Genomic DNA, 17,135 nt, shown 5'->3' on the forward strand with positions numbered 1-17,135 from the left:
TGTCCAGACACTGAGGTCCAGCTACGAGGGCCTTCTGGCAGTTCCCTCACTGTGAGAAATGAGGTCACAGGGAACCAGGCAGAGGGCCTTCTCAGTAGGACACCTGCCCTGTAGAATGGCCTCCCATCAAGGCGATAAGCAACTATCTTACTTTTAAAAGACATCGGAAGGCAGCCCTGTTTAGGGAAGTTTTTAATGTTTAATGCTGTATTGTGTTTTTAATATTTGGTTGGGAGCTGCCCAGAGTGGCTGGGGAAACCCAGAAAGATGGGCGGGGTATAAATAATAAATTATTATAAGTGTCAGACCCAGAGTCTTCTATATACACATCACACTTAGAAGTCCATTTTGCACAGAAGAAAAATTGTCACAGCTTCTCCAGAACATTACAGCAACATTTAAAGGCGACTTCTGCTGTAAACACAAGTCTGGTTTCCTGAGCTCAGTCCAAGATATCTTTCCTCTAAACACCACATGGCAAGTGCTTTCTCAGCAGGCTTACTGCTCAAATTGTGTCTGTACACACCCTTTATCAGACAAGTACCACACTCACCTACACTTTAAAAATACAGTTTATTTTTTACCCTTAATGCTGCCTGCCTCCTTCTGGTTATTTCAGATGAAAGCATCTCTATTTAAAGTGACATGTTTCACTGAGATGCATTATAGCTTAGCAAATGGACTCTAAATTTAATCAGGCACCCTCATTATCGAATTATTATCCTTGGGATAAGCAAGGCCTTCCCCACAAACAGATCAAAATCAAGCTACTCAGGAAGCCATTTAGGATGCAATTACTCCCCCAGTGATATGGTGAAAAATGCCAGCTTTTCCCCAGAAACATGCAAGCTCTTCCTCATGTACAAATCTATAAACTGACCCTGGAAATTTGAAGAAAGCAATGAAGGACACAATTGCCTTTACAGCAATAACTGAAGCTTAATGTGAAAGTATCACGTACTTGTTCTGAAGGAGATTCATTTACTTGTGCTTCTGATACAGAACAATTAGTACACATTAACAATTGCAGAAAGAACTATTTTCCTTGAGAATTTGGCACTTGCATGTTTTGCTTGAATTATAAATTCTAGTAGTTACTTTTCTTGTTTATCTTTATAGTTGTCCATTCTTTATTGGGAAATCCTGACTCCACGGAAGGCAAAAGAAACCAAATTAATTTAGTTTCAGGGCACAAAAAAATTACTTTTAGGGAATTTTTAAGCTCATACAAAAATTGAGTTGATGGAACTGTGCTACAACACTGGATTTGCTTTGTGAGAATGCTTCTCCCTCTGGAATACCCAAGAGAATGTGCTAGAACTTGACATGCAACACAACTTAAAAGTTAAGAGCAAGCAAGTCTCCAGGAGCAATGACTGAGAAAAGCACCTGGATGTTCAGGTGAACTATCAGGAGAAAGGCAAATCCATCAATTGCGGCTTTTCTCAGTTCTCATTTTCCCCATCTTCAGTTTTCTACATTTCACAATCAGTTTGAGGATTTTTAAAAAGTGTTTATGACATTTCGTCAGCATTTAGTGCAAATTCTTCTTAATATAATTTTTTTGTATGCAATTTTGAGTAATATACACATTTTTGCAAAGCAGTGTCCCGTAATTTAATGCAGTTTTTGTATGTTATTTTCATTAATATATGCATTTGATACACATTTTCCACCAGTACATTTTTTTTTGTACACATTACTTGGGCTGGAGAAGTGCAAATTTCAAAGGTTGGTTATGTTTCAGTAGGTGTGAATTACGTTGATTTGCCTTTAAATACAAACTGAATCAAATTTCTCCACTATCCCCCAATTGTCAGAGACAAAAGTCATGATCCATCATTGTCCCTCCACAACCCAAGACATGCAAAAGTTCCTACATGTTCCACCATCTCTCTGTGTATCTTTACCAAGATTAAACAAGTCTGACCACAACACTCTGCAACAGCAGTGCCCTGAAATTTAAATATCCGAGATGACTTTGTCTTGAGAACTTATTTCGATGAATAATAAAGACAATTTAATACTTATTTGTATGTCTAATACAACATATACACACAATGGAAAACTGTTGGAACTGCATCTTTATAATCAACATTTGTCTCCTTGAATTTACACATGTAGAACTACAGCACCCTCAAAAAGGTATCAGCATTAATCTGACCACTGCTGTCTTCAGAGAGAACCAGTAAAAACTGGAGGCACACCAAAATGATCCCGGATCTTTTTGCAATCCCCACCCATTACATTCACTGTACAGGTTACAAACATACTTAATGTAAAGCTTTTAAGTAAGTTTTTAAGGAAAAGCTGACAGAGATCTAGATACATTTACAGCACACAAGAAAAACTGAGAACTCCCTCGTTTCTGCAGAGAATTGTTGGAGAGGGGGGAATCAGATTTTGTTGCTGTATGTCTCAGGATGTGTGGAAAGAAAAGCATGGGTTGAGAGAATGGAGGTGTTACCAACAGCATCATATAAATGGTCGGGACCAAAGAACTGAAGCCATTTGTAAACTTACATATTCAGGGTTTTAGAACATGCTTTCAATAGGACTTGCAGAATGGTGGCCTAAGAGGAGACATAGCCATGTACAGGTCTACAAACGTTATACAACATCGCTTGCCGAGAAAGTTTAAGAATGGCATTAAGAGGCAGAACTCAAAAAATAAAGTGACAGTACAAAGGATGGAGGGGGTGAAGTGAAGTATCAGGGAAATCTTCCTGAGAGATGTATGGAATTGTGGAATATGTTAATTCCCAAAGAGATGCTTAGAAACTGCAATAAACAGATAGATAACCTGGGAATAATGATAGTGGATCCACTGCAGGGCCCAGTCAAAGCACAGGCCACATTATTTAAGTTTCCTCCCAAGCTTATTTTTCAGAAAGCAATGTAAGGAACCATCTTCAAGGCATTTCATTTCTTTTATCGTTCCCTCTTTCAGAGAGGCATCAGCCTCTTGCAAAGTTATGGACAGAGTCTGCAAGAACACCACGCTTTCTGCCCTGTATCCAGCAGCAAGGCCAGCTTCCATTCGCACTGCCAGGATACCTCTTCTCTGCTTCTTATCATTACACCTATCAAGTTATGGTGTCTCTTGATCGTTGTGCAGATTCTCGTTCTAAAAGGGCGGAGGCTCCAACTTCTCCATTAGAGATTTGACCCAGCTTGTTCCATTGATGAGTTTAGTTGTTGCAATGACATATTCTGTGCCCCCATCTTCCATTTGAGACAGAAAGCGGAGAGCTGCAATTTCAGCATACGTCACTCCACCCAGGAAAAATACCAGAGTGACTCTGTTTTCTCCATGCTGACCTGGATTGTTTACAAGGTAGAGAGTGGAAAACTGACTTTGAATTTATTTTTTATGCAACACAACACCTACCCAGCCCTCACTTCCCCAAGCTTGGTTTTAGATTGTTTATTTGACAAGAAGGTTTCTATGCTGCAGTTTGGAAGAGGGAAGCTAACCTAGGCAGAATGAAGCAACAGCGACTAAATATGCAACATCTATCACTCAGATACAAGGCCCAACCCATTGGGAATGCCTGCACTGCATTGAAATCAGTGGGAGTTGTGGGAGGCTGAACCCATGCATCTGATCCAGGGCTCCATATGAGCTGCAACATGCAAGAAGAGGGGTTGAAATTGCATGGCCATTTTTAAAAAAAGTCCATACAAACTTGCACCCTCTAGGAACAAGGAAGCCTTTGTTTGCACTGGAGCTCCAGTGTTAACAAGAAGCCACTGTACTGCGGGTGAAGCTGCAGTTGTCATTAGCAGCCCTTTAAGCACACTATTACAACACAAATTGTGTGTCCAAAGATACCTACTTTTTTTTGAAGCCCTGTTGGCAATTGCTGCCTCTCTTCAAAGTGTGGTCCTGGAAGCATCTTTAACACTTCTTCTATGCTTCGCCACCCTGGGCGGGCAAGCAATTGTGCCAGGCGCACACTTAGAGGAGCATAGCCACTGTATACATAAGAGATGTCGTTGGGATTCTGCAGGAAGGATGGAAGGAAGTGGGATCAATGAAGAGCAGCTCCTCACCACAGTGCATTTCATAAATTTTTTAGCAATGCCGTAACTGTGTGATGAAGCACTTACCTGTTCATTGACATCATCCATCCACAGACGCAGAGTTTTCCGAATTGTTGGGTAGTTGTTTCTACTGGTTAACTGGGTCTTCAAGAGTCCAGCCTTTTCTAGATTATTTAAAGTCAGTATATGTTCATAGCCATAAGTCTGTAACAAGAACATGTGTTGTCGGGGTACCAACTTGAATAAAATATTGTGGGGGCCCAGGTAAGTCCTGTCCCGCATAATCAATCACATGACACAGTGCACACACACCATGTGAATAGCAGTGCCCATCAACTTTGGAGGGCCCACCTCTTCAATCTTTTTTTTTGGGGGGGGGGGAGCCCTCATAGCCTCTAGGAGTTGGCTCCCATGTGTGCTGCTTAGTATTGGTTGTATTGGTGGACTGGTAAAGTTGTTCGCATGCCTGATTATTGTTTTCCAAAGCAACCGCTCTATTTCAAACTTAAAAATGGAAAGCGTAATGCTGGTGGTCAACAAAATAAGTTTAAAGACTCTCTCAAGGCAAATCTTTAAAAATGCCATATAAACACTGACAACTGGAAACACCGGCCTGAAAGCACTCCAGTTGGATAACAGACTTTACCAAAGATGTCATGGGCTTTGAAGACACTCAAACTCAGGACAAAAGGGAGAATGTGCTAAGAGGAAGGAACCCTCACCGTGATCAACTCTTGCCCAGAAACCTATGTCCCCACATGGAAGGACGTGTGGAGCCAGAATTGGTCTCCACAGTCACCTACGGACTCACTTTTAAGACCGTGTACGAGGGCTCGCCAAAGAAGAAGAAGGTATTGTAATTTTCTTTTTTTAGAAAAATGTTCTTTTTAAATTTATATTTTATGGATTTTCAGTTACAAATGAATTAGATATTAAAAAGAAGAAAAGAAAGAGTATAAACAATAACAAGTTGCGAGGACTAAGACATCACACACTAAAAGGGAAAAGTATTACAGACGCTATCCCAGTTGTACAGTTGAAAGTACTTGTCATTCCACTATGTTCATTGTGATGTTGGGGGGGGGGGCGGAAGTCATGAGGGTGGCAGCAGTTACAAGTTATAGGTCTATCTTACTATTTAATAAAACACAGAAAAGGAACTGAGGCAAGTAGAGAATAGAGGAAGGGGATGGTACTGAAAACCATTGGGGGGAGTGTCAATGATACTATACCATATTGTATTTTATATAATATGTATGGATTGTCATTTGACCTGCTTAAGAGATGCACAGTCTATCTGCAAGAAAGCAAAGTGAGGTTGTTCAAAACCATGGACTGATTTAGCATTACCAGTCTTGGGTTCATTGACAGTATAATCATGTGTACAGTTGTACAGTACTTTGGAAGTCAGAATCCATTCTGGAAGTCTGTTTGACTTCCAAAACGTTCGAAAACCAAATTGTGGCTTCTGATTGGCTGCAGAAGCCTGTCGGATGTTCAGGTTCCAAAAGAATGTTCGCAAACTGGAACAATCACTTCTGGATTTGCGGCATTTGGGAGTAAAAACGTCCAAGTTCCAGGGCATTCGGGATCCAAGGTACGACTGTATGTTGTAGGAGTCAATGTGATCAAAGGGAATTCCTCCAAGGTAAGTCTACATAGTGCTGTAGCCCAAGATTTCAATCAATAAACCATTTGATTTAAAGCTAAGAACACAGTGAAAAGTAAAAACAGGAGCTGAGCAAGTCTAGATTGAACCAAGATAGATAGCTATAGATTGGGCAAAAACAACATTTCTTGATATTTTTAAGAAGTTTTTCTTCTGTGCCACCCAATCCTGCAGAGGTAACATTCAATTTAAAAATGCAATGCCCTCATCTGCATGTAACAGTAAGTCATGGGTCAATGGCAATGTCAGGATCGAGCAGTGTACACAGTCCCAAAAAGTTCTTGCTCTGCTCCTTCCTCGGTGTGAGCCATGAAGCCTTAAGTTATCATTATGTCTGAACTTGGAATTGTGGTTTGTTTCTCCTGAATAAACAACGAACATGAAGCCACTGTTCCTGCTTTTGCAATCATGGTTTATACAAAAGGAAAAAACCACAACCATGGTTCATATATTGATAAGTCAAGGTTGCCTGGCTTGTTGCTCTCACTTGTTCCAGGGGAGGAAAAGGGCAGCATGAACTAGCAGACTGCAAAATCTCAATAAACTATTAACCATGTTTGTTTCTCTTTTTAATTATTATCCTTTAAAAAAATGCTATGCAAATACAAAATATACCCTATCAATAGAATATAAATACATCAACCTTGACATTAGGTTTTAATTACTGAGATGAGTTAACCAGCAGCTGGCCCGATGACTTGAGTTTCCCCACTAAACAATCGTGCATAAGGTTCTCCCAAGAGTGATCTATATTTGATTTGGCTAACCTGGAGAATCTCTCTCTTATAATGATCCAGGACCTTCTGTTTCAGTCCGCTGTTGCACACTGACTGCAGACAAACGAGTCTTAAAATCTTGATCAGGGGATGCTTTTGGGCAATACAGTCTTCAATGTAGTTGTTGACCTAAACAGAAAAATCAAACCAACAAAACTACACCAACTTTTGAAATGGTAGCGAAACAAAATGTTTAGCTCTTATTCGCAGGGATGTAAAACTGGACATGGAACCTCCTCCATCACAATGTCAAGAACAATTTGCATCAAAGTGAAACCAGCCACAAAACAGGATGCAATTTTTGGTGAGCAGTTTTTCTTCATCAATAAGAGTGGTTGCAATCTGGGGCAGAAGGACTGCAGCTGCAGCTGGTGTTGAGGATGTTGGACCAAGGAAGTTTAGCTTCCAGAAGATTCAGTGGAACAGAAACAGGTTCCATTTAGCAAAAAGGACACCCACCATTATTCCAAGAGATACTAGATAACAATGGGGGGGGGGAACTATTTTAAGAGCATTTTCACCTACCTTATCAGTGTCTATTCCTGACATAAACTCTTGTTCCACTGTTAAGTTATCAAAGAAGTCTTCTGATGCTTAAATAAATAATAAAAAACAGTAAATGAACACGCTGCATTTGAAAATAGTTTTCAGTCAAGAACAGTGCTGATATCTGGCCACTGGCAGCTTATCCACAGGGAATTTATTAAAGCTATAGCTGGAATATTCTGTAAGCCACCTTGAGTCCCATCTGGGGGAAAGGCAGTGAGTGAGTGAGTGAGTGAGTGAGTGAGTGAATAAATAAATAAATAAGTAAAAACTCACTAGTGATATCTTTGATGAGTTCCGCAATAGAAGTGTGGTTAGCTAAAGAGCTTCTTGCTGCTTGCATGTGTGGCAGCTGTGAGACAAACTGTTTGATCTCTCCAACAGTTTTAGCATGGTGTCTTTCCTAGGAAAACAGGCCCAGCAGATAACAGTTTAGAGTCAATCCCCAAGAGAACATGGAAATCTTATGTGTCTCCTTTACAATGTTCACTATTTTCAGTTAAGGAAAAAAATAGTTACGCTGCTGATGAGAGAATATCCAGTTCCCCACCCAATAATCTTTCTTTGTTGCATAATCAGTTTTGCAGTGTAAAACTGCTAAATGAATGGCAAGCTCTGGCAGCATGAGCAATTTCCTATCTAACCATTTCTAACTAACTGGCATCTTTTCATGCATGTTGCAGTTTTACACATCATAAAAACATTCTTCCTTTTCTAACACCAAAAAAGCCTGTGGGGCAGTGGAAACTGTGCTGAATCAGGAGCTGCCTGGGGTGAGTGTGACCAGGTTGGATACTGGCCCCAGCAGAGGCCTAACCTAATGAACTTCAAATATGAAACCAGCAGGAGACATTGTAATTCACACCGAGCTCATGACAGAGTGGAAAGAAAACCTCCAAGATGCGCCCCTGCCAAATTACTAGAACACATGTGCCTTCTTTAATGACCACCATGCACTCTCATGGTTACAAATTGTCCCTTTGTTTGGATGTTTGCATTTTACTGATTTTACGTTTATTTTGTTTCTAAATTTTGCTCTTTGATTTTGAGAACCCTGATTGAAAAGCAGGTTATAAATGATCCAAATAAAGAAATTGGTCCAACATAATGAAGTGCGAAATTATCTGAGTCCATAAGGATGTTTCCTGAAGAGACATAAATCTTGTTATCTCAGTAACGATGAAAAGCACAGAGCTTAACTCTAAGGACTAGATTGCCAGAGGTGTCTAATGACCTATTAATAAGGACAATCCAGATGTATGTATTCCGCTTCCAGTTTCTATCAGACCAACAAGAAAGAACTACACATCCAAACACATTTATTGAAAAGTGGAATTTGGTTGAAGTGTAAACTATATGAATGGCAAGCCCAGGCAGGAAGATAATAATGAAGTATGCCATTAATAAGCCTTTTGCTACTCACAAGCTGCTGTTTCATTATCACCTATTATATCTGACAACCTTGCACTCTCTCTTGTTCTTCCAACATAAAAGTGCCAATTATAGCACTCAATTTTAAATGGTTCCTCTTTCAATAGGCAAGTGCAGCTGGTCTGGCCTTCTAAAGGAGCAGAAAGAAATGCAGAAGATGTGACCAGATTACACAGCTCAGAACTCAAGTCATCTATGCTTTTATGTACTATCATGCTAGGCCAGGCATGATGGAATTTCCTGAAACTGCACAACATGGAAGCACACACATTTGTGACTGCAAGGACAAAGCCGCTTGCCCAAATTATTATATGGCTACACCATCCCATGAGATATGTGACATCAAGAAGATACATCTGATTCCAACATGCCATAGGAAAGTCCACATGTATGCCTTGGTAGTATGGAATTGGGGTAGGATTCAGTTCCCTAAGAATCTCTGTTTTCATTAATATACAAGCAAGTTTCCATGTCTTATGACTGTAATGACATGTTCAAAAGTGTGCTTTCTCAGAAGCTAATGGGGAGGGCTTCAGTGTCTTCCATAACTTATTGTCTCTCTTCATAAGCAGTAAAACTAGAAGGGTACAAAATATGGAAGTATAGATTGTGTAGATCTATATACTTATATGCATAACACATATATGTTGCCGATTCAGGTTCTTCTTCTTGGTGCGGGATTTGGATTGCACAGGCACAAATTTTCATTGTTTTTACAGAACACACAGCCTTGATCAAGACTAGTGCTGAAGCAAAAGTGCAGATCTGACTACTGATTTGACCAACATCCTGCAACTGCAAGGTATATATGGAACACTTCTGAGGCTGAATGGACAAGCCAGTTGAATCTGGACTCATCTGTGGGGATAAGATAACGCAGGTCGATTACCTCAAATGCGGCTGAGATTATTTTGGCTCTCTTGCTCAGCACAGAGCCCACAGCATTGAAATTCTTGTCCCGGATCTCTGCATAAAGCTCCTCAGCAGAATTCAGCTGCAGCTTCTTGGGCTCTGTGGGGAGATCCTTGCCACCCTCCCCCTGCTTCTTGGGGGCAAACTTTTCTGGAGGGAGTTTCACGTAAGCTGCCAAAATACAAGCCAAAGAAAACAGAGCTGGCTTGGCTTTCCAACACACAGAGGAATAAACACTGGGAAATAAGGAAACTGAGCTGTCACTTGGCAAGTGCCCAGCTGGCTCTTGAGGGGCACCAGTTTTCATTTTTCCCAACTGAAACTGATCCAGGAGAAGCATCTTATTTCCCCTCTTCTCCTCTGCTGCCCACTTGTGGAACACTTTCCATACCAGATAATACCACTGGACAAAAGAGCAAAATACTTTCCCATTAAGTCAGGTGAAATAAATGAGAGTTACTAAACAGCTGTTAGAAAACTTGGTGGGATGGGGGCCCTGTGGCCCTCCAGGTGCTTTTGGACCATCCCGGTTGGGGCAGTCCAACAACAGCTGGAGAGCCACAGGTTCTGCAATAGACAAGATGAGGAGAACTGGGGTCATTCTCTCATCCCCAGTGTCTCTAAAATGCTGCTTAAGGGCACGAGAGGGGGAGACCCTGAAAAATCCTCTGAGAAAGGAAGGAAGGAAGGAAGGAAGGAAGGAAGGAAGGAAGGAAGGAAGGAAGAAAGAAAGAAAGAAAGAAAGAAAGAAAGAAAGAAAAGCAGAAGACCTACAAGGAAGAGGAGTAGCCTTCCTTGACTGGGGGAAAAGAAAGGGGACAATGACAACAAAAGACCAATTGGCATATCGTGAGGAAGCTGAGAAAAAACCTGTTACTGGGGATTGTTGTCCCTTCTCTGAACAGAACTGCTTGCCTACTCCCTGACTAAGGAAAGGATGTGACCGGTAAGAAGAAACTGTCCACTACAATGAGAAGAGAGAATAAAGATGTATGTACTGGTCTAAGAAAGGGTCTTTTTCCATCTGAGAACCAATTACTCAGAAATTTTGTTACATCCTGGTCACAGCTGCTAACTTACTATTCTGAATTCCGTATATCTCATCAATAAGCCCCTCATAAGTCAGCTGTGTGGCCAGAGGTGACATCAAGTCTATGTTGCGGTCAAGCAGCAAGAGGGTATCAAAGACTGGGAAGATTGGATTCTGGCTCCCAGAAAACTCCCGCTTCATCCTGATCATCATATTTGCCACGTGCTGAAGAAAGAAGCGTTTGGAAGATTATGACTCAGGCTACAAGCAGCAAGTAACACATCAAACATTGCAGACATCTTTGAATATGCACCTCTCACTTCCTGCGGTGGTGAGCCAAGCTCTAGATTGGTGTTCTGTCATCCCCTTTGTGCAAGAGACAGACCCAGACTGACTGCTGCTCCTCAACCTCCAAGGACAGGGGCAGAATAACCAAAATCCGCAGCCTCATCTTCTTCATGTCTCTCATATACACCTCATACACCCACACACCCATTCACTATAACACAGAGTGTGTGGATTCATTAGACATTAAAGACCACATGCCTCTTTATATATAAGCAGGGTTAAGAAAAGAAAGAAAAAAGTAGAGCAATTCCAAAGCGATTGTTGTCCATACAAAGAGGCATTCACACAGTGAAATGGCAGACAAGGGAGGCGTTCTAGATCATATTTACCCTTGCGCATTCCCCTTTCCCAAAGATCTGTGGGATTGTTCCATAAAGTGCCTGGAGTGTCATGAGCCCTTTTGCTGCGTGATAGAGGCTGGTCTGGTCATTTTCTAAGTAACACTCCTATATTTTAAAAAAAGACAAAGAAAGCATGGTAAGAAACTTAGGATGCAGGTGGTATCTTCAGCTTACAGCAATAAGCTGAAAATAAAAAGGCATCCTATAAACACTGTACTTTAAATAAACAGGATCAGAAAACTGGCACAGATGACAAAGTGCTTCCTTGTGCTAATAGGTGTGTGTGTCAAACGGAATTTATTCTGCTGGCTCTCCTAGCTCCACAGAAGACCTTCATTCAGTGATCACAAGAAATGAACACACACGTATTAAGGACAGTTAAGGACAGGGATACTCTTTCTCCCCTCCCTTTCTTAACTTGCTGGCAGTGTGGGTCCTGCTGCCAAAATTGTCACACTCACTTCTGTAGGTTGAGACTAGTAGTTGCTGCCTGCTTAAATTGTAATTTTACTGTCTGAAACAGCATTTATATATTCTCTCAATTTCATTTCATATAACAAAGCAAGCTTTCTTTGTCAATGTCTCTCAATAATCTTACTGTAAAGCCATTTGTTTGCCTCTAAGAATTACTGGGTTGCCCATCTGGCAGTTAACAGGTCTTTAGGATCACCAGCCCCAAACAAAAAGTATCAGGTGTCAGTTTTATTTAGGCAGGAATGGAGGCAAACAAATGTTCATAAACAGACACACATTATGATGCTAGCAAAAGATCCCAATCTTCTTTGACAGTGTGTGTATGAATACATGGGAGTGGTGGACACGCATGTGAGTTCAGACACATACTGTAACACCCCCAAGGTGGTAAAATTAGCTGTAATTGATTACTATATACTGTACTATATATATTGGCCAGCTTCCTTTTAAAAACCTCCAAGCAGAAGGCAGCCACCAGCTAATTAATTGTCAATGTCGAAGAGGGTTTCCATAGTATTTGTCATATTAGAATATACATACCCTACTTTTAAATCAATTTTTTCAAATCAGTTTATATAAAAAAACAGTATGACCAAAAAAACACTTAACACACCTTAACAGAGCAGCACTAAAATCAGTTGAAGGCCTAGGTGAAATTTTCACCTATGGCTCTAGGAAGATCAACCAATAATCAACACTCAGAAGGCAGCTCTCTTCCTGGTTACCAAAACTCAAGAGAAGGGCCTCTGAAACAGTTCTTAATGCGTGGGAAGAAGGAAGTGACCCTCTTAATATGAAACCTAGATCTGTTTCCTTGCAGCTGAAGCTCATGACCTTGTCGTACAACACAGAGAATAGTTGCTTTCCTTATAGCACTGAGGTGGTGGGGTATGCAGAAGATCTGGTTCCAGTCTAGACCTCAAGTCAATAGGAAGCCAAAGCCACTGCCAACTAATGACTCCTATGGCTGAGCATTGGGGTGCCAACTGGGGGCTATCAGCAGCCAGTTTAGAAATATACCCCACACTGTGCTACCCTATGCAAAGAAACCCAATACTGACTTTGAAGGCGCTTTCAGACTCCATAGATAATAGGTCTCCATCAAATGGAATGAGGTCCAGGCTGTACTCCTCTCTGTGAATGAAGGAGCCCAGAACGCCTTGATCCTTCAGTCGCTGCTCACACAGCAAGCTGCGGCGTGGCACAAACAGGATGTGGAAATCCCTCTGTGGACAACGGACTCTGTCTTCACTAGAAAGGAGACAAGGAGATACCTTAAGAAATACAGAAACTACCAGTTAAAGTGAGAAGTTGGCCTTCAATATTCTGAACCAAGTTCATAAGTGATGTCACCAGAGTTCAGGTGTAACTTTTCAGTCAAGGAAAACAAGTAAGGTAACCATGAAGTTTCTACTCAGACTGCAGAAAGCAAAAAGGTAGGTCTGGAGAGCTACTCTACCTGAGCACATTTTCAGCAATTATGTCCATGAGTTCTAGCCTTGGTCTGACAAAGAAAATAATATTCTTGACATCTGCAGGTGGGAGGCGGCCTGGTTTGAGAGTGAACATTTTCTCCACCTCATGTTCCTGGAAGGAGACAAAAGTAATAAGAATGTGCAATCTTATTTTAGTCTTTAGAAGTTTATATATATGAGAAAAGAATGGATTTATGGTCAACTCACTACTGGGAGCATCTATCCTTGTGTTTTGTAAACTTGGTGTTTAGGTGGAATAACTACCCACCTAGGACACCAAAAACATTTTCTTCACACCTACTGGATAAAACTCTCAATAGGAAAACACACTATTTATGGCAAAAATCAGACTTAATATTTTTTTAAAATCTTGCCCAATCCTACCTTTAGAAGTGAATATTGTGCAATCAGCCCAAATGGACCTGTAAGATACTCATCCCACACAATGGCCTATGAAGAGGAAAGCAGAGAATCAGCTGACATTTCAAGCTACATCCAATATACAGAAGTGAGTGGGGTAGAGGGAAGGTCTCTGACAATTCTATGCAGAGAAACTTCATTATTTGTATTTCTAGACTGCCCTTCATCTACACCTCTGAACCTAGGCTCCTGCTTCATTTCCCCCTTGAAGGTAAGCTACAGAACAGGAGCTGCCAAACTGTGATCCACAGTTCATTCAGGAGGTCCATGACACCCATCACATTTAAATATCCATTTTGATCTTTAATTATGTTTTTCACATCAATATTCACATTGATCTTAATTGTATTTTTAATACAGTTACAGATAGGTAGCCGTGTTGGTCTGCCATAGTCAAAATAAAAAAATCCTTCCAGTAGCACCTTTAAGACCAACTAAGTTAGTTCTTGGTATGAGCTTTCGTGTGCAAGCACACTTCTTCAGATACCTCAGATACACTTCTTATCTGAAGAAGTGTGCTTGCACACGAAAGCTCATACCAAGAACTAACTTAGTTGGTCTTAAAGGTGCTACTGGAAGGATTTTTTTATTTTAATACAGTGTAATACAATAAGAAACAAAAGGTAATACCATTTTGAATTCCATATATAATATCTAGCCCAGTGCATTCGAATTGCTAAACAGACAGAAAAATCATTTAAGACAGACAGCAATTTTCAGGTGATTGGGGTTTTGTTTGCTTTTTTACCATTGCCCGAGAACAAACCTTCGCTATAGCTTATGGTTTGTCAAAATAAACTATAGGCTCAGGTTCAGACACAGTGCTAAGCCAAATCATGGCTTAGCTCACAGCACTGAAGCAACTGTAAGACTAGAGGATGGAAGAGCAAAGTAGCTGCCATCTTCTCCCTGGAAACCTGCAGGTTTGGTTGTGCCAAGTCATGGTTTGGCTTAGTGTTATGTGCAAACCCCATCACTGCGTGGGCATGTATGAAAACATTAAGCAGTAGATTCTGAAAGTACATCTGAAAGATCATGCTCTTCCCAGGGAGGTTCAGCTAGTGCCTTCATGATACACCTTTAGGCACCAGGCAAAAATGTTCGTCTTTAACCAGGCCTTTGACTAACTGACATCCTGTTAGTTAAAATGCCCTTTTAAGTGTGTTGTGGAAGAGGAATTATTGGGTTGTCTTTGTTCTTACTTTTAATATGTATTTTGTGTTTTTTATATTGTAGTTTTATGTTGTGAAGTACCCTGAGATCTACAGGTACAGGGTGCAATAATTTTTTAATAACAATAATACTAAAATAGCTACACAAAGCACATTACAGTGGTACCTCGGGTTAAGTACTTAATTCGTTCCGGAGGTCTGTTCTTAACCCGAAACTGTTCTTAACCTGAAGCACCACTTTAGCTAATGGGGCCTCCTGCTGCTGCTGCACCGCCGGAGAACGATTTCTGTTCTCATCCTGAAGCAACGTTCTTAACCCGCGGTACTATTTCTGGGTTAGCGGAGTCTGTAACCTGAAGCGTCTGTAACCAGAGGTACCACTGTATAAAGCTATTTTTGGCCATCTCACCCCTTGCTTTTTCCTGTAAGACCAATTACAGTCATTAACAGTTGTCAACAGGTTTACCCATCAGGCAATGACCCATCTCCCACCCCCCTTCTGAGTAATCCCCCTCCCCACCCTCTCACTATATATATAGGTCTGGTGACTTCGGTTTCAGTGTATCTGAAGAAGTGTGCAAGCGCACAAAAGCTCATACCAAGAACAAACTTAGTTGGTCTCTAAGGTGCTACTGGACAATTTGATTATTATTTTTATATATTTCTACTGCGTCAGACCAACATGGCAACCTACCTGAATCTATAACCTTAGTAGAGTAAGCTTCATTGAGGTCTTAAGGCCCTGTGAGAAGGCTAGCGCCTGTCTGTATGTATGCACCATTTTACAGCCGAATTCTGTGCATGTTTTTTAAGAAATAAAGCTAACTAGGCTCATTAGAATTTACGTACAGTGGTATTTTTAGACCCCAGATGTAATGGTTTTACGGGGGGTGGGGCTTTAAAACGGCATTTTAAATTTTTTCATAAATGTTTTCAGCATTAGGGCAACAGAAATAAAGCCCATTTTAGTGACAATTTAAGTGAATTTAAAATGCAAAACTGTGTGTGCTCGGAATATTTCTTTTTAATTGAGAAGCCTTTTGTTTTTTGATCTAACTTATGGGGAAGGTGGAGACAGCTTCAAGGCCTGGGACGGGGGCGAGGGAGAGGAGCAGCGAAGAGGCCGCGGCAGCCTCCCGACGGAGAGTTCTTGAGGCCCCAGCACCGGCCCAGAGCCCGGCCCGGGAGAAGCCTCGAGGGGAGGAGCCATTGCCTGCCGGCCCGGCCGCCCCCCCCCCCCGCCCCGCCGAAGCCCGGCTCCTCCTCTCGGCTTGCAAGTTTCGTTCTCCGAGGGTTTTGCGGGGCTGCCGATTCGCCAGCTGTGCGCTTCGCTTGCCCTCCTTTTGTGAGGCGCCCTGGCTTCGCGAATGGGGCGCAAAGCAGGCCGCGGACTCCCGAGGAGGAGGAGGCGGCGGCGGAGGAGCAGGCCGCGCGGCCGGGGGGAGAGGAAGGGAAAGAGCGAGGCCGACCTTGGATCCGGCGCACTTGTCGAGGAACTCGCGCAGCTCCTTGCGGCCGGCCTCCCGCAGCGCCATCAGGTTGACGCGGCCCGAGTTCAGGTGCGCCGCCATGGCCGCTCCTCGCCGCCCTCTCGCTCCGCCCGCCGCCCGCCCAGCCCAGCCCAGCGCCGGTCAGGTGGAGCCCGAGAGCGACGGGGAGGGACCGAGGGGCCGCCTCCTCCTCCTCCTCCTTCTTCGACGATCCCTCGCAGCCGAGCAAGACTGCTTTCCATAAGCCCGGCTTTAACACAGCAAGTGACTGCGGAGGCCGGTTCTGGATCCCCCCGTCCTTCCCCAGCGGGGACGGAGGTTTCCGGGCAGGAGTGGATCCCGGGGAGGGTTTGCCAAGCCTGCCTTCCTCTTAGGCGACATTTTTCCCCCTTCGCCGCATCAAGCAGTTGGTCCCTTCCCTTTCCCGCCCCGACCTGGCCACAGTGATCCATGCGACGGTCACCTCCAGGCTTGACTACTGTAATTCACTCTACACGGGGCTGCCCTTGAAGCTGTCCCAGAAACTCCAGTGGGTGCAGAATGCTGCAGCGAGGCTCCTCACGGGGTCTCTGCCATGGGAGCATATTCACCCAGTGCTTTTCAAGCTGCACTGGCTCCCGGTGGAGTACAGGGTCAGATTTAAGGTGCTGCTTTTGACCTTTAAAGCCCTTCACGGCCTAGGACCCTCGTACCTCTGGGACTGCCTCTCCCGGTATGCCCCACGGAGAGCCTCAAGGTCCATAAATAGCAACACCCTAGTGGTCCTGGGTCCTAAGGAAGTTAGATTGGCTTCAACCAGAGCCAGGGCCTTTTCAACTCTGGCCCCGGCCTGGTGGAACGCTCTGCCTCATGAGACCAGGGCCCTGCAGGATCTGATCTCTTTCCGCAGGGCCTGTAAGACAGAGTTGTTCCGCCTGGCCTTTGACTTGGAGCCAGTTTGATTCCCTCCCCCTCTTTCTTTTTCCTTTCTCCTGTGATGAGGCTGCATTTTAATATTTTAATGT

At 42.7% G+C, this 17,135-nt stretch overlaps 1 protein-coding gene across 2 annotated transcripts; it reads right to left on the reverse strand.

Annotated features, from left to right (window-relative positions):
- Positions 1–1,994: 1,994 nt before the first annotated feature.
- On the reverse strand, positions 1,995–16,266 carry VPS33A (VPS33A core subunit of CORVET and HOPS complexes). Of its 2 annotated transcripts, XM_080985653.1 has the most exons (13): positions 16,111–16,266; positions 13,434–13,499; positions 13,034–13,161; positions 12,636–12,825; positions 11,089–11,205; positions 10,462–10,636; positions 9,359–9,552; positions 7,315–7,441; positions 7,018–7,085; positions 6,484–6,621; positions 4,114–4,251; positions 3,836–4,007; positions 1,995–3,321 (listed from the first exon to the last, which is right to left on the reverse strand). In XM_080985653.1, exons 1-13 carry the CDS (start codon positions 16,210–16,212, stop codon positions 3,128–3,130), a joined length of 1,809 nt encoding a protein of 602 aa, XP_080841779.1. In that variant the 5' UTR covers positions 16,213–16,266; the 3' UTR covers positions 1,995–3,127. The 2 variants fall into 2 exon arrangements, with proteins under 2 accessions (XP_080841779.1, XP_080841778.1); XM_080985652.1 differs by lacking the exons at positions 1,995–3,321; positions 16,111–16,266 and adding an exon at positions 15,336–15,748 and having other exon boundaries at positions 3,768–4,007.
- Between the last annotated feature and the right edge of the window lie 869 nt (positions 16,267–17,135).

The sequence above is a fragment of the Podarcis pityusensis genome, assembly GCF_964106645.2.
Source record: "Podarcis pityusensis genome assembly, chromosome: 16".
Classification (NCBI taxonomy): Eukaryota; Metazoa; Chordata; class Lepidosauria; order Squamata; family Lacertidae; genus Podarcis; species Podarcis pityusensis.

Excerpts from the sequence above, each read along its gene's own strand:
- VPS33A (XM_080985653.1), bottom strand. The coding sequence starts at position 16,212 with ATGGCGGCGCACCTGAACTCGGGCCGCGTCAACCTGATGGCGCTGCGG. Across the intron at positions 4,252-6,483 it reads ATAAGAGAGAGATTCTCCAG|ACTTATGGCTATGAACATAT; the intron begins GTTAGCCAAATC and ends TTCTTGTTACAG. Across the intron at positions 4,008-4,113 it reads TGGATGATGTCAATGAACAG|AATCCCAACGACATCTCTTA; the intron begins GTAAGTGCTTCA and ends TCCTTCCTGCAG.